Source organism: Lagenorhynchus albirostris, chromosome 20 (assembly GCF_949774975.1).
Source record: "Lagenorhynchus albirostris chromosome 20, mLagAlb1.1, whole genome shotgun sequence".
Classification (NCBI taxonomy): Eukaryota; Metazoa; Chordata; class Mammalia; order Artiodactyla; family Delphinidae; genus Lagenorhynchus; species Lagenorhynchus albirostris.
The window spans coordinates 45,365,603-45,390,346 of record NC_083114.1 but is presented as its reverse complement, the minus strand read 5'-3'; the positions used below and the strand labels follow the sequence as shown (position 1 = coordinate 45,390,346).

Genomic DNA, 24,744 nt, shown 5'->3' with positions numbered 1-24,744 from the left:
GCAAGGAAAAAAAACATTCAAAGTTGTTGTTTTCCACAGTAAATAGCAACTTTATCCAAATATATCCCTATTCTTATTAACAAATTTTTTTTCTCCAGATTATTTTCAAGTTAGAGTGGATAAATCTTCTCAGCACTCAGACCACAAAAGTGGAGATCAGGAAAGGAATCTTAACCGAGAGCTCAGTGTAGTTAAGCCCTGCCCCAGCAGGACCAGCCCCCTCTACCACTAGACCTTCATTTCAGACCCTTTTCCACAGGAAGGAACTGACAGCCTCCTAGAGCAAGTGACACTCAATTTATACTTGCTACCCTTGAGGGAAGGACCCTGGAACCATCAAACACAATAACAAGCAGAGGAGTGTTCTGACCAAGAACTGTTCGCTTTACATCTCCAAATGATGCAGTGCAAATCTGGTGGTAAGTGCAGGAGAGATGACCTCAAGCAGACGGCCAGCCAAAGAGCCTCAAAATCAGAACAATGTATAAAGGGAGAAGGGGAAATACCCTGACTAAAAAGAAGAGCCTTTTTCTTTGGGCCAAGCCCCCGTGTATTAAAGCAAAGAGCTATGACTTTGGGGATACAAATACATCTGTTTCTGAAAAGTAGGACTCAACCAAGAGAGTTTAAGTGTGCAGAAGGACAAAGCTAACTGCTTTGTTTCTCAAAAGCAGATGAGAACTGGACAAAACCATTGGCCTCAAGGTCTGCTTCTCTCCTACTCTCGGACGCTCAACTCAGAGGGTCTCAGAAACCTTCCGGCACTTGGCAGAGCGTGGCAAACTCCCCCCGCCACCCCGCGCCGACTCTGAGCACGTCCCCAACTCTGCCTGCCCAAGGATTCACCTACCACCGGAATCACACACAGGCCCCCTCCACGGAACTCGCTCATATAACGGACACAGACACCCACAGCCTACAATCCAGTACTGCTCAGAACCTAAGCTGGGGTCAGGGTGGCTGACAGGGGTTCATGGAGTTCTGAACTGGCTGACCCTGGGTCTCTGAAGCTTTTCTTGCTCTCTATATAACTGATGGCCTGGGATCACCACAGCCTATTGGTCCACCCTTTGCAAGAGCTGACAGTCTCCCACACTCTAAAGGAGATCCTGCTCAGGCTAGATGCTCAGACTGTGCACCTGTCAAGCAGGGCTCTCTCACCTCAGAGCACTCTATCCAAAGAGTGGCCAATATACTGCCACTCACAGTAAACTGAACAAACAGAGATACTGAAGTTCACCTTATACTTCATTCTTGCCTATCATTCAAGACATGAAAGAGATGGGCCGAGTGCTTATATCTGGAGGGAAAAACAGACTCTCAAACTAGGTACTGGAAACATGCTCTAAGCTCAGCTTTCCTGCCACTGTTCCCCTCAGTCAGGCGCCCCAATCAGCCTGGCTAGCTCAGAGCTAACACGTGCCCAAGAGGTCCTGGGGGGCTGGACAGGGGTACTTCCGGGAGTTAACAGAAGGAGTCCCATGTCTGTTTCGGAGCTCAGAATGCCCTTGAGAAGAGCCAGGCTGAGCAAAGGTGTGAGAGCTGGCTGACTTCAGAGCACCGAGGCGGTTTGGGACTCCAGGTCAGGTATGTTCTGCTCAGGCAGTGATTCAAGAAGGCAAACTGCTCATGGGGTCAAGGACCTGGGGCCAGACCCAGGCAGGGAGGGAAGAGAGGAAGGTGCTAACAGGGAGGGCTATGAGACAAAGGAAGAGACCAGGGAGTAAAATTCTTTTCGTAAAAAAATTAGCCTGATAGATAAAAAATATACAAAGTTGAAGTTTGTTAAAGACATTGATAACAGGAGGAAAGACAACTTTGAACTGGCGTTTGTTCCCACCTAAGTGCTCACATGGACACGGACACAGATTGCTGCCTCGGGCAGCAGCAGACAGAGACGTCTGGGACAGATGAATACAAACAGAGCCGGTGCCCACAGTGCTCATTAACACAACGGCTGACAAACAAATATACAGAAATTTTTAATTGAGGAACCAAAGGACATGAGGAAAAGAGAGAAAATCTTAAAACTCAGCCTTGGGCTGAGGAGGCGCCACACGGCACTGAGTCCGGCCCAGAGAGCAGTGGGGCGACTGGCCGGGAACTCCTAGAGCAGCTTCTGGGAACAGTGGGTGCAAAGCAATGAAAGACGTACTGGCCACCGGAAACATGTTTCTTCTTACTTTGGGGGTGGGACAGAGGCGGGAAACACACAAGCCCCTGCCTCGTGGGCACGGCGCCACCGACACTACACTCTGAGTATCTCCAGGCAGTTGTTGTAGCAGATGGCAATCCAGTCGGGCTGAGTCGACGCCCACTGCACGTTGTTGATCTCTCCCTCGGCTGTGTAGGCCAGGATAGGGTCCTCGATGGCCCGAGGCATTTGCTGGATGTCCCAGATGAGGGCCTGATGGTCATCCGCTATGGACACAGAGAGCAAGCGAGCAAGGTCACAACTCAGGCAGTGAGGACCATGACCCCTGCACCTGAGCGGGGATCGCAGTTTACAAGCATTCATTCACCAAAACCCCAGTGAGGGAGGTTTTACTGCAAGCCCCCATTTTATAAATGAGGAAATGTTAAGGCACATGCCCCAAACCACAGAGCTATGCAGCAGTGAGTGGCAGAGCCCGGACGCAAAGCAAGGCCGCTGCCTCTGACCCATTCACCACAGCAGAGCTGGGATGGTGGAAGGGACTTGGATGGGCACCTCATCTCATCTGGGGCAGGCATCAGGAAAGGAAGAAGGGATGGGATAAAAACGATCCCCAAACATGTCATTTTCAGCCACTTAAAGTACTTGAATGATTAAAGATCCCTCTCTGACGATTCAATTATTTAATGGGATTCTTTTCCCTCCATCTTATGGACATTTATACATCAATGAGGTGTTATACAGATAATGAGATACAGTGTTGTGGGGACATGTGCCCAAGAAAAGGGCCCTGGGAAATACCAGAAAGAAGGAAAGCACCTTAAAAAGACAGATAAGCACATGAAAAGTGCCTGGAAAGAAATATATCAAAATGAGACCAGTGGTACCATTAGGACCGCAAGGTAATGAGTTATGTTTACTTTTCTCTAGTTCCTAAGTGATGTGTAATGTGGTGGTCATGTTACTTTTACGATCAAAATAATAAGTTCTTAATTTAAGAGAGGAAAAAAAGGGCAATGACCTTCCACACCACAGTGTCCCCTAGTCCCATCACCCATCCCGACGTGAAAGCCTGTCTCTCTCCTGAATAAACTAAACCCTCAGAGGGCCGCACAACCTGGGCATGGGTGAGAGACACCCTTCCCAGGACTATCTGCATCAAGAGATCTGGGAAGTCGTTTTAAACACTCGGCACCTCTAAAGCAGTAAGTGCCTTTTCCTCAACCTCAACTGAGCACGCTCTTCAGCACCAGCTCCTGCCACTGGAAGGACAGAGGGTGGGTGCGGCACCCAGGGCAGCAGCAGGTCTGCAAAGGCGGCCACTGGGAGCCGAAGGTGGGCTTCTGCTGGGTGGGCTGATACTGTTCTCCTTTCTTTCTTTTTGCTCCTCCTGCCCTTCCCTAGCCACACTCCTGGGAAAAAGCGGGCAAGAGTGAAGAAGTCAGGCCACAACATGAGGCACGCAGGACGGCGTTGGGCCTCAACTGCTCCACAAGGAGACAGACAGGCATGAGCAGAGGGCCCCAAACAGGAAGAGCTTCATGCCTTTCGAACTCATGCTAAAATGGCAGAAACCCACCAAACTACATCGCTCCTCTGGCTCCATAATGAACAAGGAAATGAGGATGCTACTGATTTGTGAGGAGGGGAAAAGTATGTTAGGAGGAAACCCAAGGCTCTGAAAAAGATAAGGAGCATAGCATTATGGGGCTAGAGTGGAATCCTGTCTGTAAAACAAAGGGACAGGTATTCATATGGGAGGGATGTGTACACATGGATCCACCTAAAAGGGTCTGGAAGGAGACATACCGACCGTTGTGAGTGGTGCCACCTAAACAAAGTGGGGCTGAAGTAGAAATGGGAAAGGAAGCAGAGAAGATGACGTTCACCTTCCTTTTTTTTACATCTCTGTATTGTTGAATTTTTAATAGCAGGCATTGTTTCTAGAATACAAGCACACTGACGGCCAGCATATTTTTAAGGAGTACTCTTTTGGGTCTGGCAAATGGAGAGATGGGAACTACACGTCACACACCACGGACCCGGGCAGGCTGTGCAGGCCCTTCCATGCACCCAGAACTCAGGGCAGGGGGCATGTGCTTTTGGTATCTCCCAGGCGACAGGCCCAAAGAGCCAGTTACATCCAAGAGAGACTGCGCCCTCCTTCATGCTCCTGGATGAGTCCTCTGTGCCGACCTAGATTTCAGAGGCGCACAGTAGTTGGTACAAGCCTATAACGGGTACACGATGTAAGTAGTATACAGATGCTCTGACATCACTGAGGGTACAAAATCATCTGGAAATCCGGACTGCTTCAATTTCACAAGCATAGGGAGGCTCTCAATGGAGTTACTCTGTGTAAACCTCTCAAACTATCCTTGGAATACAGTAAGGATTACAATTCTAAGGAGACAAGAGGAAGATCTCCTTACCGCTCCCTCCCCATCGCCCCCTGCCAGTAATTACCTGCAGTACAGATGTGGCAGGATGAATGTGGGGCCCAAGCAATGCCATTGACACATGCTCGGTGGTTGTTTAACCTGGCGACAGGCGTGCAGGGAACTCGAACGTCCAGAATCACTACCTACAGAAATAACAAGGAAGAGGCCCAGAAACTTCAGGGTGTGACAGAAAAAAACAAGACACTACACAAGAGAGAGAAAAAAAATTTGTTTAACTTGTTCATTTGTAGATTTAAAGACTCTTAGAGACAGAGGGTCTCGGCACAGCTAGTTTCTAGTCTGTGTCATAAGCAGCTCAGGGCCTTTAGGCTGCAGGGGAGAAGGCAGAGCAAGTAACATGAATTTGAATAATCCACCAAGTCCTATTAGGTGCATGTGCTAAGGACTCTGTGCGTGCTCAGCTGGGCAGCATGGAAGCCCTCTCCCCAACCCCTGCAGCAAAAGTTGAAAGGTAAGCAGCCCAAGGTACTGGTTTCATCAAAATAAAATTCATCACTGCATCATCTCCACCCACGGTCTACTGCTTTTATCAAATAACAGGCTACAGAGTTGCCACTTCCACATCTGTTCACTAAGGCTGGCAGAATCTGTCCAGACTACAGAGGGGAAAACTGCCTGTTTCTTTACTCGGCACCATAAGCACAGGAGATCTGGTTTACTCTTTAGATACTGCTTTTCTTGGCTCCGACTCCAACTCTCCAAGTAGTAAAAGTTCTTAACTCACAGCCCTTGTTCTAGATCAGGTTTTCTCAGTTTCAGCACTCCTGACATTTCGGGTCGGATAATTCTGTGCTGTGAGGAGTGGTCCTGTGCACCACAGGACGTGCAGCAGCATCCCTGGCCTCCACCCACTAGACACCAGTAGCACTGCCCCGCCCCCTCCCACCCCGAAGGTCTCCAGATATTTCCAAAAATCCTCTGAGGAGACAATGGCGACCAGTTGCAAACCATTCTTCTAGATACAGTAAGTACGCAGAGCCGGAGCTGAGTGGCAGGGCCTATGTTAGCCTCAAGCGGGGCTCTCACCTCCATTCCGTCCATGGCCATGGTGGCCAGGTAGTTGGGGTCCTGCTTGTTCCAGCAGAGGCGAAGCAGTGGGTGATGCTGTGGGTCTTCGTAAATGATGGTGCTGTGCTCTAGATGACGGAGGTCAAACATCCGCACCGAGCCATCAGCACCCACAGAGGCAAACATGTCCCTGCCGCCTCCGGCCCGGCTAAATGCAATATCATAGACCTGTTGGTGAATAAGAAGCGTCAGTCGGATTCAGCTCTGTTACCACCCTTTCCTGTAACAGGGAAATCTGCTATCCCTAGTTCATCCAAACCCTTGTTCATGACCCAGAAGGAGGTAAACAAAGCCAAACAGCGTCTGTGAGGACTGGGACCTGAGAGTGCTAACATCAGTGACTTTCCAAAGAGTGAAGGTCATTCTGCTCTGGAAACTGGCTGGCTTCTTCTCACTTCCTGCTTTCCAAGGATTCTTCCGCCACCTCCCGTAATAAAACAAACAGCACATACCCTGCTGACCAGCAGAGCACAAGTAGCTCGGAGCAAGTATTCTGTAGGCTTGGACAGGCTCAGTGAAGCGAGAGCCAGTGGCTGTCTCCTGCCACCCTGTTACAAGATGGAGACATTTATTTCCTGGGCCTTCGTGGTTTCATTTGTGTGTGATCAGAGGCAAATCCATGAGCACATTAAGGCCAAGATCATCGATTTGCTGGGTGGAAGCAGCCACGGTTCTGCTGAGAAACCTGGACCTGAGATTCATTTGCGAGAAAGAAGTAACAGAGTTTTGAATCTCGGGAGGCTCAGGTGTTCCTATACTTACGGAGAGGCTTAATACCGCTCTCTTGTCCTAGGACACGCTATCTCTTCTCCTAGTTGGTTTGTACTCATAAGTGAATCAATTTAGGTTTTGAATCATTGTTTTCTGCACTTATTACTTGCTACAAACATTGCACTCTGCTAATGTCTATGAGAAAACAGAGGCAGAGAGCAACAGAGAGCCAGACAAGCGGAGAGAGAGAATCTGAAAAAGGAAAACAAAATGCCAAACAAAACCTATCTTCTGGGGCCAAGGGCAAAGACAGCTGACTTCTGGGGAGACATGCGTGGAATCCCTCACTCAGGACCGTGACTCCAGCCTTCTGGAGGTTCTACCTGCTAAGGGACACTGGCAAACAAGCATCTGTTTCTATTCAACCTCGTAACTTCCTTTTCCTCTGGCTGACTATGAAGAAATTACACTTCTCTTTCTGTAGTAGGAATTAGGAGTGGTTCAATGGGGCACTGGGCTGGTCATCACAAGGAGGCCTGACAGATCAAGGCTCTGTCCAACACCGACCAGCTACCTTAGGGCTGGGCTGTGTTTATCCATATGTGCACCCAGGGTTGGCTCCCAGTAACTCGCAGGGACAGGGACACCATGGCAGCACCACTAAGCAGTAAGGTTCTCACAGGCAATATGGCCGAGTGTGTAAAGCTCAGCTCTGACTGCTTCTTCTTCTGTGCTCCACCAGTGTATTTCATCATAAGCCAAGGAGGGAAATAACTCCCAGATATATGCTACCCTCCTCTGCACCAATTCGCCAGCAGCAACGAGAACCTCCTGGCAAGTCTTTACTTCAACAGAGAGAGGTGGGCTGAGAAAAATCTAAGGTGCCAGGAGGCGTCATGTTCCTCTCAGAACAACCACCCTTCAATTCATTTCTTCGAGGCCGGGGTGCTGGCCCAGGGCCCGGTGGCTGTTGAGATCGCTGCTCCCATTGTCTACACTGCACTACCTCACTGCAGCTCCGGTGTGGCTTCTCAGCTTTACCATCATCTGTGTAAGCAATCTCCTCATTAAATCCCCTCAGTTTAAATATTTAAAGTAGCTCTAGGTTTCTGGGTTGGACCCTGACAGAGGACAGCAGGCTAAGCTGTCACAGAACCAAAATGCGGCAACCTGCTCCACTTGATGCCCAGAGGGCTCCCAGAACCTCCTTATACCGATCTTCTCGGCAGGACAAACTCTTCCCTCGCCCCTTGGCTTATGGCAGCCAAGTCCAGCAGATTTGTAACAGATCTTACCGTTGGGAGCACAGAAAGCCAAAGAACAACCTCTCACTAAGAATGATAATCTAGTCACCAGCTTTCCAGTCTGTGGACAACCTCAAGTTTCTCACCTCATGTCAAGGCATCCTTTTTATTGGTACAGATACTAATAATCTTCACTGTGCAGGGTACGATAGAAAAGAAAACACTACCCACAGGAAACGTCCTATAATTTTTCTGGTAGAGGACCAGCATGCAGCGGCTCTGGCAGTTAAAGATTTATGACCACTTTACAAAATCACTCAGAAGAACGCTTTGTTAACACAATTACAGATAGCTTCCTTTGGCTCTTCCAATAAACACAGGAGAAACATCACCATCAAAATAAACCATATTCAATTCCAAATAGTCTTAAAGTATAAGCATTAAGTGAACATACTAGAATTTCATAAAACAAGTTTAGAGAAAAATTAATGATTTAGTTTTGTCTGCCAGGAAATATTCCCTCTTCTTGCCTCCCTGCTCCCAAAAAAGTAAATATATTTCAAGATAAGTGTTACTCTAAGATTATTTTTTAATCACATCCAGTCCAAGTTTGTCTATAAGAGATCTCATTATTAAAACCCAGTAATCTCTGGCACAAAAAGAAAAACAACAGACTACAGAATGTTTACACCAGCCAAAAAAAAAATACACTCATTTACAACAGTGCTGTTTTCCACTGTTCTGACACATTACTATTTTCAATTTAAACAAGACGACGTCAGCATTATGATTTTCCATGTCATTTGCAAAACAGGGAGAGAACAGCCTGCCTTCACGCTGAAGGCATAGAAAGCAGCTGCGCACCAGCATCAGTACCTCTTTGTCATGGGCAATCAGCTGGGTCTTCACATGGCCGGACACAAGATTCACTCGCCCCAACACCTGCCCGGTCTCCAGCCCCCATATGGTACACGTCGTGTCAATGCTGGAGGTACCTGGAAACAACCAGTGCAAGTCAGCAGCTGACGGGGGTGAAGTTCCCACGCCAGCTTCTCTCCTTGTCCCTATTCATCTATTCAGCCCAAGAGACAACACACTGCAAACACTTCTTGAGTACAGGGATGGAGACCCCAAAAGAGTCACGTGGGCTTCCCTGGTGGTGCAGTGGTTGAGAGTCTGCCTGCCGATGCAGGGGACGTGAGTTCGTGCCCCGGTCCGGGAAGATCCCATATGCCGCGGAGCGGCTGGGCCCGTGAACCACGGCCGCTGGACCTGTGTGTCCGGAGCCTGTGCTCCGCAACAGGAGAGGCCACAGTGGTGAGAGGCCCACGTACCGCAAAAAGAAAAAAAAAAAAAAAAAAGAGTCACGTACTCCATCCTCACCCCAGGGCCTTGGACTCTGCCTAGAGAGACAAGACATGCTCACGTGGGAAGCTCAACTCCACGGGAGGAATTAATAACCACATTCCATATTTAGCCTCTTCCCCACTCGGCCCCATTTTAGGATGTTGCACGGACCTCAGGGCCCTGGTTAAAAACTGGCCCAGTGTTATATCTGAGAAAATGTATCTTTGCTTCTTCACACTGGAATACACCCTCCCTCACTCCCTTACCTAAAAGATAAGGATCCACCTCATTCCAGTCAAAGGAGGTCAGAGGAGCACAGAAATCCGAGTTCTTGTTATTGTTTAGCAAACATTCCAGCCTGGTCTCTGTTTCACCAACCTGAAGGAACAATAATCTTTAAAAACTCAGCCAGTCTTATCTTCACAAAAAATCTTTAAAGCCTCTTTTAGTCCATATTTTAGTAAATTTAAGACGTGGGGGACATTTTTATCATAGAGTAATAAAAACCAGAGGAACTACTTGAATGCTACTTCTTTCCAAGCTTTCTCCTCTGCCCAGCTTTGTTTCCCAAATTTTCACCCCCAAATTCTTCTAGACAAGAAGTCTTCTCACTCTGCCCAAACCGGGGCATCTGTACCCTGCCTGGCTGGACGCCACACCTCCAGCTACAGGAGAGGCCATGGTGACGGCTCGGCAGAGGGGAGGGGAGGCTCCAGGATCCACTCCCATGCTGCACTAGAAGCAGCGGCCTGGATTTTGTTTAATTTACTCAAAAATATCCTGGCTGTAAATAGAATAAGAGGCCGCCGGTGTCCCCACCCCTGCAGAAGGCCTTCGTGCTTACATCATGGTCACTGAGCCTTGAGCTTCCAGGCCGACTGCAGTCGGCAGCAGGACTTGAAGGAATCTTGGCTGGACTCACTAGGAAATCTGCTGAGCCAAACAAGCTCAGTCCAGATCCGCTCCCACCTGTTCTCCCGGCTGCAGTGATCTGGCCTCCAGCCCCGGCCTGTTCTCCGTGAGTCCACGCTGCTGCGAGCAGCTGACTCTGCGGAGGCCCGTCAAGCACCTGCTTACCCTCCACACGCGGAGATAGTCGCCACTCGTCGCCAGCAGGTCTGGATAGACGCCTTTTGTGTCAGGGATCCACATGAGCTTTGTGGTGGGGTACGGATGGTCGAAGGTGTTCCGGCAAATAAACTCCGAACTCTCTTCGTCTAAACCAACAAGCTGGACCTGTAACACAGCAGAATCCAGCCACGTAAACATCTGCTTCTCGGGAGCTGCACCAAATACACCAGACCCCTGTCAGTGACAGCCGTCCTGACGCTGTACTACCCTTCACTGCAGAGGCAAGAACTAAGAGAGAGAGGGCATCTAGTCCAACGGGCCTGCTGCTCAGACAAGGAAACCCAGCCTTGGAGGGGTTGAGTTACACTGAAGACTGCAGAGCTAGTCAGAGGCAGAGACAAAATCTGAATACAGGTTTTCTGACTCCAACTCCTGCCCTCTTGATCCAACACCCTAGAGCTGTGTTAACTGCCCAGCTGGTTACCTTCCCCCACAAGCCGAGGCACTTGACAACGTGCAGCCGTGGTTTTAGTGACCCCTCGACTAGAAGTGCTGTGGACATTTAGTGACAGCCAACAAAGGAACGTCTCACCTAAAAAGGCAATCGTAGGGGCTTCCTTGGTGGTGCAGTGGTTGGGAATCCACCTGCCAATGCAGAGGACACGGGTTCGAGCCCTGGTCCAGGAAGATCCCACATGCTGCGGAACTACTAAGTCTGTGAGCCACAACTACTGAGCCTGCACTCTAGAGCCTGTGAGCCACAACTACTGAAGCCCACGCACCTAGAGCCCACGCTCCGCAACAAGAAGCCACCGAAATGAGAAGCCCGCTCCCCTCAACCAGAGAAAGCCCATGCGCATCAACGAAGACCCAACACAGCCAAAAATAAAAATAAATAAAATTTATTTTAATAAAAAAGGCAATCATCCACAAACCGCCTCCTCCTCTAGCCCCCCAACCTCGCCCCCACTGGCTGGTAATATGCTGACACAGAAGGGTGTGCCAAACAAGCATTCGGGAGCCCAAACCACTGTAACTGGCAAAAAAGTGGGTACTGTTGATGAGAAAGTCCCAGCTGGTCTGGCCACCTTTTCTTTGAGTCAGTTTTGGACCAATATTGACTTCCATCCTTTGCTGTCCAACTCAATCTGGCTCAGTAGGAAATGCCACCTGCTATACATTTGCTTATGAACTTCCACCAGCTGGAAGATGGAATGGTAGGGAGGATAAACGAGAGGATAGGCACTAACCATATAGCAGAAAGAATTCCTTCCACTCCTGTCTTGCTGACTCCAGTCTCAGATACCAGTATCTTCCTATCTTTTTTTTGTTTAAACAATTTTATTTAGGTACAATTGCATACAATAAAATTCACTCACTTTAGGTGTACAGTATCACTGAATAATATTGCATTATGTGGGGGCTTCCCTGGTGGCGCAGTGGTTGAGAGTTCGCCTGTCAATGCAGGGGACACGGGTTCCTGCCCCGGTCCGGGAAGATCCCACATGCTGCAGAGCGGCTGGGGCCGTGAGCCATGTCCGCTGAGCCTGCGCGTCCGGAGCCTGCGCGTCCGGAGCCTGTGCTCCGCAACAGGAGAGGCCACAACAGTGAGAGGCCCGCGCAAAAAATAAATAAATAAAATTTTAAAAGGTGTACGGTGGGCTTCCCTGGTGGCGCAGTGGTTGAGAGTCCACCATCGGCAGGGGATGCGGGTTCGTGCCCTGGTCCAGGAAGATCCCACATGCCGCGGAGCGGCTGGGCCCGTGAGCCATGGCCGCTGAGCCTGCGCGTCCGGAGCCTGTGCTCGGCAACGGGAGAGGCCACGGCAGTGAGAGGCCCGCGTACCGCAAAAAAAAAAAAAAAAAAAAAGTGTATGGAAAGGTTCTGAGGAGGCATAGAAACGGAAGGCATCCCCAGCAAGTGGGGCAGAGTTACTAACTAGATGGCCCACTTGGCGGGCAGCAAGAGGAACCAACGGAGAGAGCCCCGCAGAGGAGGCTGATGAAACATGCCTAGGGCAGGCTCGAGAGCCCTGACAGCAAACTGAAAACAGAGGTGGGTTTTCCCCCGTGAAGGCGTCTGAGAGGCAGCGGTAGGACTGTGAGACCGTGGAGGTATGAGTATGGGGCCTGGTAATGCTGGGCGGGACTGACTGGATCCAGGAAGAGGCTGGAGGCGGGGAGCTCAGCCTGGAGACCCACAGGGGAACAGGTGGGAAAGGTTAAGGGCCTGTGGTGACCGGTAGTGAGAATGGCAAGGGATAACCCGAGATGGCCACAAGAAGGATTTTGACAGAATGAACAGTTCTTATGGAATTAAAAAGTTGACATTCTGACCTTTGCAGAAAACAAAATGTAAAGGAAGATTCTAGATGGAACAGGGAAAACTGGCATCAGGCTTGGTGGGGGAAGGAGGAGAAAATAGATGAGAAGGTAAATTTTGTGGCTCACTGGGCAGAATAAAGCGTAAGCCTCTCATATAGATTCTGAGCCAGATATTGCATTCATCTATTTATTCAAATATTTACCTAGTGGTTATTAGGTGCCAAGCCCTAAGTGCTGGGGATGTGGCAGCAAGCACAAAATCCCTCTTTCTAGCCATGCAGGTAAGGCTAAACTAGAAGGGGAAAATGCTGCTACTGCTAAAAGTTGCTTTCCAGCCATTGGAGGCTTCTCTGCAAACCTCAAAATATCAGCTCCCATGAGCACGTGCCACTTAGGATCCACTTAAGCAGGCATTCAAAGCTTTCGCTAGCCTACCTTATCTTCCACTTTCATTTATCTAGTCAGTGCTTCCCATCCCTCTCCTTACACTGCCCTCACTTATAAAATTCTCATACCTCCTTCCGTTGATCCAAATCCTGCCCAGTATTAATAAAGAACGGTGGCATCAGCCTTCCAGGCCTCCTTACTTACCACTTGCTAGTTGTAGGACCTTGGACATGTTACTTAACTTTGCTAAACCTGTTTCCAATCTGTAAAGTGAGGATATTCACAGTACCTACACCTCACAGAGTTGTATGTAACACCTTTTGTTTGTAAACTGTTCAGTATGATGCCTTCCTCAGTGTATGAGCTTTTAATATTCTTACACCTCACCTCCTTCATAAACCATCTGCAGTCTTCCCAGCACAGTGGTCTCTCAGTACTTATCTATTCCATCTATTTGGTGACTAATCCCACACTGCCTCATGAAAGCACCTGCATGACTGTCTTATGCTATTTCTCTTAGTAAATGCCTTAAAAACAGGGCCTGTAGGGACTTCCCTGGTGGTCCAGTGGTTAAGAGTCCGCCTTCCAATGCGGGGGACGCAGGTTCGATCCCTGGTCAGGAATCTAAGATCCCACATGCCGCGGGGCAACTGAGCCCGTGTGCCGTGACCACTGAGCCTGCACGTTCTGGAGCCTACATACCACAACTAGAGAAGCCCGTGACGAAGAGCCCGTGTGCCACAACCGGTACCCGACACAGCCAAATAAATAAATAAACATTAAAAAAATAAAAAATTAAACCTACACACCATTGTAAAGCAATTATACCCCAATAAAGATGTTAAAAAATATAAAAATTTAAAAAATTAAAAAAATTAAAAATTAAAAAAAAACAGGGCCTGTGTCTTACTCCTGCTTGTACTGCCAACAGCAATGGTTTTCAAATCTGGCAACCAGATTTACCTAGAGTGCTTTACACATTCCTGGGCTCCCCACCGTTAGCCCAAGATTCTGATTCAACAAGTGTCAAGTGGGGCCCAGGAGTCTATATTCTTAAGACCCTCCCTGGTGATCTGATTCAGCAAGGTTTGACAACCTCTGCACAACAGTACCTAACCTAGGGAAGAAGCCAGGAAATGGCTGGGATCTTTCCTGATCTTCCCAAAGACTTCATGTGTTTGCACAGACTCATGTTTCATCCTTGGCCTAACTCGCTTTAGCTCTTCTGCTCCAAATTGCCAACCAAGTACTGAAAGGAATAACACTTTGCTTTCATTGTTATTCAACTGTTGTTCATATACGCAGATGTTAAAAATTTAATGAAAGAGAATGTAAGTTCTCTTGAATATTCATATAATACAGAATGAAGTGGTAAAGTCTCCCATTAACTTCACCCTCAATTCTACTTAGTGACTCTCAAACCAGTTTGATATGAACTACTTTCCAAATGTTTTTCCAAACAAAACACCAAAAAAAACCCCAGATAAGTTTGGACCATAAAATGTATTCTGTAACTTGCTCTTAACAACATCTTGGAAGATCTCACGTCCGTACAAATAGCTCTACCTCATTCTTCCACAGCAGACTGTGGTAAGCACACCATAATTTAACTATTCATAGTTACTGTGGTTATAGCCCATTGTTTTGCTATTATAAACAATGCTCTGTACATATATGTGTAAAGGCTTTTATTGGTCAGATTGCTAAAAGTGTAATTGCTGCATCACATTTTAGATGTTAATACCACAGGAACTATGAGATAATAAATGTGTGTTGTTTTAAGCTAAAAAAAAAGTCACAGATTCTGTCCAGCAGCCTTTGAAAAGGCTGCTTCCATTTACACTTTCATTAACAGTATATGAGGGTGCCAATTTCCCCATACCTTTGAAAACACTGAAAATAATCTTTTAACATTTTTGTTAATCTGAGAGACGAAAAATGGCATTTTACTACCGAAGGTGAGCATATTTATTATTTTTACTTCTGAATAATAATTTTTAAAATGAGTGCTTATAATGGACCAAGTATAAGCATTACACTTACTGCTTTACATGCAATACCTCATTTAATCCTCTCAACATCTCCATGAGGTAGGTACTCTTATTCTTCCCACTTTCCTAAGAGATGGAGTAAAAGAGATGTTAAGTATCTTGCCCAGGATCACAAAGGTTATCACTTCCCCATACTATCAGCAACACTAGAAGCAGTAACTTAATTTTTATAAATTTGAAAGGGAAAAGTAACATCACAGGGTCAATTCTCATTCCCCTTAACTACCTGAGGTTGAGTATCTTTTCCTGTTTATTGATCACTTGCATTTTCTCTTCTACAAACTGGCTATTTATACTCTGTTCATTTTTCTATCACACTAAGTAAATTAGCTCCTACTGGCTGTCATGTTTTGAAAATATTTTTCGTTGTCCTATCATCTGTCTTTTGACTTTGTCCACAGGATATCTTTTCACATAGAAATGTTTTATTTGTATGTACAGTTGACCCTTGCACAAGGTGGGGGGTTAATGCACGTATAATTTAGTATCTGAGTCCTCTGCATCTTTGGATTCAACCAACCATGGACCCTGTGTAGTACTTAATTGAAAAATATCCACTTATAAGTGGACCTGTGCAGTTTAAACCCATACTGTTCAAGGGTCAACTGCACTATAGCCTGTCAATCTTTTCCTTAGTTGACTCTGGATTTAATGATTGGCTTAAAGATCACCTTCTCTGCGCACCCTCCACTGCCCCAGTACAAATTTCATAGTCAATTTTCTTTTACTATGTTTGGGGGACTGTTCTTTACTTGATCTGGAATTGATTTTCATATATGACGTGAATTAGGGGGCTCTAAATTTTTCTGCCGTACAATTTATTTTTTTCCCCAGTGAGTTAAAGTTCTATCTTATCAATAACTACATTTCTATATATACTTAGTTCTGCTTTGGAACGTTGTGTGTGATTGCACCAACTATATGTGGTATTGGCTGTAACTATACCAATTCCAGTATGTTTACTCTGATCTGGTAGGCAAGTGTTCCCCTCTCTGTTTTCAAAACATCTTTTCCCTTTTTTTTTTTGGACATCAGTATACATTTATTTTTAAGACTCTGGAGACAAATAGTATTCCAGTTCTAGCCTCGCATTTACCTTCTATGTCACTTTGGGGAGTTACTTAGCACATCTGGGCCTCAGCTTCCTCATCTTCCCATAAGTTCTGATATGTATTATTTTTACCAATCAGCTGGTTTCCCTTAAGAAAAATTTTTTTCTTAATACATGGCCAATTTTTATAAATTATCTTTTTAAAAAGTGCATTCTATTCCCCATATAAATCTTATATACTCAAGTATATTTTCAGGTATTCACAGTAGCACAATCTGTAATAGCTGCAGATTTGCAGACACTGCTCCATGCCTTCTATCATCAACTGTGGCTAGCCTGACTTTTCCTTCCCCTCTTCAAGAGGATGTGATCATTTTGCCTGAATGTCCAAAGATTCTTTCTTCACCCTAGGAAAATGTAGACACTTTCCTAGGAAAGTTTTCAGTGCCAATTGTTTTGTGTCCATTTCTCTTGAGATATAGTTTGAACTCATTACTTCAAACCTTTATTCTATAAAGTCTTCTTTAACGACATATTTGAGTTTTTGTGTTTCATTTCTTTGGTCTTCTTCAGAGACACCAATTATACCTAAGTTAGACATTCTTTATTTTCTGCATCTATTACAGACTTTCTAATTGTTCATTTCCACTTCATTTTCTCAATCTGTCTTCCCTATCTTTCACTGTTTTCAGCAGTTTGTATTCATTTTAATTCTCTTTCTAATGTGGCTTTTAGGTCTGTGATAATTTTTGTTTTCTCTTCCACTTTTTTCCTGGGCTGCACCTGCTGGTGGTCCCATTTTCTCTTGTCACCATGCCTATTTTACCTGATCTCCTGTATCTCCACCTGGAGTTCTTTATTTTCTTAAGTTCTTTGAATTCATGGTGGCCATTAATTTTCAACTAAGGTGAAAACAATTTTCTAGTGTAGATACTTTACCTTCCATTTGTTTCCCATTTTTTCCCCCTCCTTTCTTATAGTATCTCTCTATTGCTACTATGCTGGTTCCTGAATGAGGCAAGTTCTTTCTAGATGATCTGAAGGAAGTTCCTATGGGAGAGAGGTCAGGGCCATGTTCCAAGTTAGCATAAATACATGAGGCTTTTGCATCTTCCCAGGCAACAGAGATGAAGAGCTGTCAAGCTGCTCACAATTCAATCTCTTCCAACCTGCCTCATCTAGTGCTTCTAGAGACGATGGCATGTCTCCATGTCTCCTTATACAGCTTAGCTTCCCTCTCATCCAAGGTGTCAAGTGCGGTCTAGAGAAGCTCCTGCTGCCTTCTGTGCACCCTCTTCTCACTGTCCCAAACAAAGGATTGTTGGTTTTGCCCATCAAAATCCTATCCTGGAGAACTGTGCTCTTCTGAGTTTGAATCTGCAGCCACAGACATCCTTTCTCAGCATCTTCCTATACCCATTTGATTTTCATTATACTGCCATCCTTCCTCACTTATTGTGGGAGCGTAAGGAAAAAGTATGTCTTTAATCATCTTGTCAACATTTAGGTTACCCCCTGCCTTTTCTTTCCTCCATAGTCTTCCCTGTCCTCCTGTTAAACTTCTTCTATCTCCCACCTCCACTGCCTTTCTGCAACTATTGTTTCACAATGCTTTACCCCAACATGTGAAACAAATGCCCCCTAGAAAGAAAAGACTGTGAAATAAGATCATTTTTACTTATTTTTAAACTGTGGATATTACTATGTCAGATATCTCCTAAGGAGCAGATATAAAACATAAAATATTTATTCCTTGGAGGCATGACCACACCTTCACTTTCAATTACTTTCATGAACAACAACATAAATTACTATTCACATTACTCATACCTTGTATTTTTTAAAATTTAAAAGCTGCTGTGTTTATCTTGTTACTATGCTCCTCGAGGGAGGAGACTGTGTATCCCGCTTTAACTACATGCAGTGCTAGTACCAGAACATGAAGATGAATGCATATGAATACGTGTGCACATATATGTAATTAATAATAATAATAAAAAAACCCGGGGCTTCCCTGGTGGTGCAGTGGTTGCGAGTCCGCCTGCCGATGCAGGGGACACGCGTTCGTGCCCCGGTCCGGGAAGATCCCACATGCCGCGTAACAGCTAGGCGCGTGAGCCATGGCCGCTGAGCCTGCGCATCCAGAGCCTGTGCTCCGCAACGGGAGAGGCCGCAACAGTGAGAGGCCCGCGTACCGCAAAAAAAAAAACCAAGTTATCTAAACCAGTAATACCACTCTTGACAGTAGAACATTTCCCCACAATTGTTAATATAACCAAAATCAGCTAAGGCAAAATTCTGACAGAATAAACCAGCTTTTCTTGGTCTTTTCCATTTGTCCTCCTTTCAAGCCTGTTCCTGACTGATTATTGTTGATCAACATCTGCAGAGAGGTCCTGCCTTGTCAAACTCCGAGATGAACTCTGGCACAGCACCCCTTCAGCTCCTGGCTCTGAGGCTAATCAATCAGCTCTGGCATCACAGCCCCAGGCAGGCCAGACTACCTACAGAACACAGATTCACTCCTTGTTCGAATCACAGCATCCCCAGTAAGTCTGTGTGAACCAGGTTAGGGCAAAAAACAATATAGCAGAAGTTTTATTCAGTGGTCTCATGGAGGAATTAGTCCCCTCACTGTCTAGAAAAAAGAAAGGAGGAAGTTAAAACCAGAAGAGTTTTATACTTTAAATTCCCCTGCTGACACTCTTGGCAAGGACTGATGGAGCACTGCAAAATTTTAAATATCTATCAAAAATACTTATGTGCATTAAAACACTTTCTCTTTACTGCTACCAATCTCAAATCTGCTAAGAAAGGGTACAGAAGGTTACCAAGTATCATCGCTGTGCCTAAAACACAACAAATAAATATTTGTTGAATTAATGAACAAATGAATGAGAATCCTGAAAGGCTGCCAGAAATACTGAGAAATGAAAACTTATATGCCAGGGTCAAAACCATTATGTGCCAAATACGCAGTGGTTGGGGGTCCGCCTGCCGATGCAGGGGACACGGGTTCATGCCCCGGTCCGGGAGGATCCTGTGTGCCGCGGGGCGGCTGGGACTGTGGGCCATGGCCGCTGGGCTTGCGCGTCCGGAGCCTGTGCTCCGTGGCAGGAGAGGCCACAGCAGGGAGAGGCCCGCGTACCGCAGGAAAAAAAAACAAAAAAAAACCATTACGTGCCAAATAGATAAAGTAATTCTACATTAAAGATCTCATAGGAATCAACACAGGCTGACAAAGCAAGCATTCATCCCATGTGCATTTCAAGTACAAGGTAGTCTTACTCAGATTCACTACCAGTATTCTTCAAAAAGCATCAGGTATACCTATGATTTCTCTCCTCAGAACCTCAAAAAATGTTTTCTAGATGCCAAATCTTAACGCACATATGGTCAGCTAGTTAAATATTAGGGCAAAATAAATCCCAATCACGCTGTCAATTCTATTCAAAACCAACCCTGAAACATGCAACTAAGTGGAATAGAAGCCCAGGAACTGCTACCCATCTTTCCCCATAAAACAAGGGATATACCACTCGTCTAAAGATGACAGATATTGTCAAAACTCAGGAGAAATACCAGAGTTCTTTTTTTTTTTTTTTTTAATTTATTTTGGGCTGTACTGGGTCTTCGTTTCTGTGCGAGGGCTTTCTCTAGTTGTGGCAAGCGGGGGCCACTCTTCATCGCGATGCACGGGTCTCTCACTATTGTGGCCTCTCTTGTTTCGGAGCACAGGCTCCAGACCCGCAGGCTCAGTAGTTGTGGCTCACGGGCCTAGTTGCTCCTCGGCATGCGGGATCTTCCCAGACCAGGGCTCGAACCCGTGTCCCCTGCATTAGCAGGCAGATTCTCAACCACTGTGCCACCAGGGAAGCCCCAGAGTTCTTATATCAGAGTTACTGTGTCTAATCCAGGTAGAACAAGAGAAAATGGGCTTAAACTAGCATATTACACTACTTGGAGTCCGACAACAAGAAGCTTCTACACCACAAAATGGGTTTGGTTGAAAGAAACCAAGAGAATTTTTTCCCCTGGGTCTTTAAAAGGCAAAGGAATGAACATAATGACCTTTTGAGGTACCTTTCTGACCTAAGGTCCTGATTTTTCTCTGGAAAATACAAAAGTCAAATTTACCTAACACCCATATAATTCTCCTTGATTATATTTCGATTACAGATAGAGTAGTGATGATGTTTAAGTAATAATAGCTAACATTTCTAAATTGCTTACTATGTGCCAGGCAGGGTTCCCAACTCCATTACATATATTAACTCATTTAATCTTATTACTCTCATTTTACAGATGAGGAAACTGAGGCACAGAGTTTCATTTGCTTAAGGCCATACAAAACTGGTAAGTGGCAGGGCTGAGATCTCAACCCAGACTACCTCAAAGAGGCTATTTGGTAATTGAGCTTTTTTCATGGGATGGAATCAATATTTAGGCACATGCAGATGCAAAAAGAAGGATTCCTGTCTCTGGTCAGGAGATGCCAAGGTAACTCCAGGGTAATGGTCTTAGAGCACCACCTGGACCACCTGTGTCTGAATCACCTGGGTGTCTGTTAACCAGTGAAGCCTGAGAATGTATAAGTCCCTCAAAGGATTCTTATACACAAGCTAAAATTTAGAAAACCATTCTCCAACACCAGTGTTGCTCTATCCCCAAGCAGAGACCACAAAAAAACAACATCAAACACAATTACCAATAGTAGGACTCTTTATTCCAGGTGTAGTTGATAGAACCTAGTTTACTCCACAACAATTCCCAAATTTATTCGGATGATGGAACACCTGGAAGTCAAGTTGTTCTTGAAATGCTAAGAGATTCAATTCTACCGAACTACAAATAATTTTACTACAGGAAAATGTGATGACATGAATACAAAATTTTTCTTAAATTATAATCACGTTTTCTTAATGTCTCACAGTAAAAAAAGATGACCGTTTCTAGGCTTTTTCATCAATGTTAATTTGCTGTGTCAATTTATTTTGTCCTCTACTGGCAATTACTATTGACAGCAAACAGGAACCAAAGGTCTGAGAATTTCAACCAATAATTTTAAAATTCCTCTAAAATACGAAGTCTGGCACCTCCATGTCCAGGTTTCTCCGAAACTGAGCCTGATAATCACTGTGTTAAAGTGAGATTTATTGCCCGCCAGCCCCTAGGCACAGATCCTCTACAGCAGGGTTTCTTACCTTGAGGTCCATGAACTTGAGGCGGAAAATCACATTTACATTTTCACAAACCTCTAGCTAAAATTTATCATCTCCTTCCACAACAAATGGAGGCAGCTACTCACCATGGCATCAAGATCTGTGAGTTGTTACCAATAAAAATCACTGATTTTTTCATATCACATCAAAGTGAACATCTTGAAATGCTGTTTACCCTCATCCCTACTTCAAGATTAATGATTATAATGGATGATGTAATTTAATGAGTTAACTTAATTAAAAGTACAGATTATCACTTTTTTTTGTTTTTTGTTTTTTGCAGTACACGGGCCTCTCACTGTTGTGGCCTCTCCCGTTGCAGAGCAACAGGCTCCGGACGCGCAGGCTCAGCGTGTCCCCTGCATCGGCAGGCGGACTCGCAACCACTGCGCCACCAGGCAAGGCCCCAGATTATCACTTTTTAAAAAATGTTTTTAATAACTATACCTCAGGGCTTCCTATAATCTGGGGATGCGGGTTCGTGCCCCGGTCCGGGAGGATCCCGCATGCCGCGGAGCGGCTGCGCTCGTGAGCCATGGCCGCTGAGCCTGCTCGTCCGGAGCCTGTTGCTCCGCAACGGGAGAGGCCACAACAGTGAGAGGCCCGCATACCGCAAAAAACAAAAAAAACGAAAAACAAACAAACAAACAAAAAATAACTATAGCTCAATATGATTGGTTTCCTTTGTAATCCTATGTATTTTATGCATTTGAAAACAGAATTATGAACAGAGATCTACTGGCTTCAAACTGCCAAAGGTGTCCATGACAGACACACACACACACACACACACACACACACGCACGCACACACACACAAGTTAAGAACTCTGACCTAGATAGGTGAGGGCACAAAAACAGTAGGCAAGACACTGCACTGCCTACATCATGCAAGTGAACTGAGACAGAGGTAACCGCTTAACCTATTACCCCTGGGATCATCAGACCACGCGGCCTGTGTGCCTGTGGCACAAAGAAGGGGCTCCACATGGTTACTAAATGAAAGGACAAACTTTGGGGTAGAGTCCCTGCAACGGAGGTTTGACACCAATTACTCCACTGATTCCCCCAGCAGCCTAACTGTGGCTCAGTTTCTCCTCTCTTAGAAATGGGACTACTGCTTACCCAAATCGACCCTGGAAGAACTTGCAAGGAAAAAAAATCTATCTGTGTGAAAAGATTCAAGCCCTTTGAAAGATATATTTTACTTTTCTTCCCCTTTTAAACATGTATCCTTAAACAACAGTTCTAATGTTCTCAATTTTACTAGTTCAGTTTACACATCAGGGCCTTGAATTCCATTCCCAGCTCTGCCGTCCACTATGGGCCATAAAGAAGAAAGAGGCACCAGAGAAAAGAAAATAAAGCTATGTCTTGTCAGGACTCTCTGCTTTCTGTGGGCAATGGGTGGACTCCAAGATCAGTGCATACTCCCCAAGATTTGTTTGTAAATTGTGTATGTGTGATGTCTGGGTAATGAAAGTCCATCGTTTTCATCACTTTCTCAAAGGGGATTCCAAAATAGTTAAGACCTAACTCTAGAGAAACAGATGTGCTCCTGAAACACTGTCAACAAAATTACAATGTTCAAATGTTTTTTACAGGACCTTTATGTGTAAAAAGAACTTTCCTACAACAAATCGTGGGTCAGAAATAATAAAACTGACCTGTGCAGTGCCCCACAGCTGGTCAGTGGACCAGACAGGACCCAACCCAAGAGCACCTGGCTTTCTTCCCTGCCCCATGCCTGTCACCATCCAACACTTTATTCTTCTTAAGTCACGGTGTTCATGGTGTTAAGCAGGTGTACAGGCTTTCAACACCGCTAGGCGCGGCTCTCCGTTGCTCTGATCACTATCAATCACGTTTACTCTAATACAATAAATGGAAGAGATTAAGGAATAAAGGAAAGAAAACTCTTCCCACTAACTTATTCAACAACTTTTAAAAATAAATTTATGCTGCACTGCCAGCTTAAAGCTTCCTCCTACTACCCGTGCTTCTATGAAGGATTCTCAAATTGTGGATGTCCAGAAAGACTTACTACTCAAGATTACATATCTGTATTAGCACGAAAGATGCCAAGAAAAAAATACGGCAAGTATCATCCTTCTCTGTTCGGAAAACAATGGCGGGATTACAGCCATTGGCCAAGATTTCCAAAAAGAGGGTCTCTTTGAAGAGGACGAATATGAGGCAGCAATAGCAATGGCAATCCCGGCAAAGGGCTGGGGGAATCCAGGAAGAGTACCTGGGGGTGGATGTAGGGGGCTGGGAAGCCTGCGTAGTAAACAGTCCTAATAGCGATCTAGCGTGGCCAGGAGTGACCACCGAGGCGCCAGCATTTTCTTCACAGCCACCATTCCCTCATCCTTCTTCCGCCCCCTAACTGAAGCAATGCGGCAGGAGCGGAGGGGATAGGAGTGATAAATGGCATAGCTTTGGGGTGTAAACCTGGGTTCGAGACCTGTTTCCGTCACGAAATAGCTGTGTGACTCGGGCAAGTCACAACACGGTGCCTCAGTTTTCCCATCAGTAAAATGAGAGTAACTACACTCCTGACTACCCAGGAATGCTGCAAGGATTAAATGCGATAATGAGAGCGAAACTGTCTGCACAGGGCCAGACACAGAGGAACCGCTCCGTGGCGCTAGGGCAAGTCCGCGGGAGGGTCCTGGGGTGTGGGCTCCGGCCCGGAAAGGGCGCCCCCGGGGCCCGCTCCCCGCCAGCCGGGTTCCGAGCCCCTGCCCGGCCCACCTTGTTGTTGTACTCCTCCACGAAGCTGCCCAGCGCCAGGCGAAAGCGCTTGTCGGGCCGCACGCTCCAGTTCATGGCGTAGACGGTCCAGGGCGCTTCATACTTGTAGATCTCCTTCCGTTTGCCGTGCAGGGACATGGTGGCGGCGGCGGGGCCGCAGTGCGGACCGGGACGGCAGCGGGCTGCTGAGGGCGGGGGCGCCAATCGGGAAGGGAGCCTGGCCTGGAACCCAGGGGTCCGAAGGGAGGCGGGGCGGGGGCGGGCAAGGACGGCCTAGCCCGGAAGAGGGCCCGCAGCGAGAGACAACGAGGGCCGAGCCCAACTCCCAGTTTCAAACCTGCTTCGGCTCGGACGACAGCCACCTTCCGTTTGAGACACCGCCCCGCCCACCCGGGACGGAAGCTACGCGACCCTCGCAGCGGCGCCGACCGTTGGCTGCCTGACACGTCCTTTCGAACGATGCCTTCTCCTCATTGGCTATTGTACCCGGGGCTTCTGAAACCTCCTTGCTATTGGTGTGTTTTGTCATTCCAATTACTTGCCCCGCCCAACTCCGCGGGGGGAGGCGCTTTCACAGCCCCAAAGGTCATTGGCTGACAAAGATGTCAGTCAGAGAGATAAGAGGGCAGTGCGGGTGAATGGGGGCGTGGGTGCATAGAATCTAGCGCGCTGGCTTACGGGCCTTCAAGTTCTAGGTCAAGTCTGAGCGTGAAAGCTCTTGTGCTCTGACTTCCCCACAGCAGCTGCTATTTCCAACGGCTTCTCCACTCTGTCGAGTGAAAAAGAAAAGTCTGCCTTACCGTAGGGCCTGCTGCATTCCGCGGCACAGAGCTCCGCGGCCTGGCTGCCTGGCCTGCGCCAAAGGGGAACCACCGTAATTCCCTGTCGTGCCAAC

The 24,744-nt window shown here is 46.5% G+C and overlaps 1 protein-coding gene across 2 annotated transcripts; it reads right to left on the bottom strand.

Moving 5' to 3' along the window:
- Positions 1 to 1,969: 1,969 nt before the first annotated feature.
- On the bottom strand, positions 1,970 to 24,204 carry DCAF7 (DDB1 and CUL4 associated factor 7). 2 transcript variants are annotated; one of them, XM_060132764.1, is made up of 8 exons: positions 23,850 to 24,204; positions 14,830 to 14,886; positions 10,065 to 10,223; positions 9,254 to 9,365; positions 8,517 to 8,635; positions 5,644 to 5,853; positions 4,622 to 4,739; positions 1,970 to 2,421 (listed from the first exon to the last, which is right to left on the bottom strand). In XM_060132764.1, the coding sequence occupies exons 1-8, from the start codon at positions 23,985 to 23,987 to the stop codon at positions 2,249 to 2,251; spliced, it is 1,086 nt and encodes a 361-aa protein (XP_059988747.1). In that variant the 5' UTR covers positions 23,988 to 24,204; the 3' UTR covers positions 1,970 to 2,248. The 2 variants fall into 2 exon arrangements, with proteins under 2 accessions (XP_059988747.1, XP_059988748.1); XM_060132765.1 differs by lacking the exon at positions 14,830 to 14,886 and having other exon boundaries at positions 2,247 to 2,421.
- Positions 24,205 to 24,744: the final 540 nt, after the last annotated feature.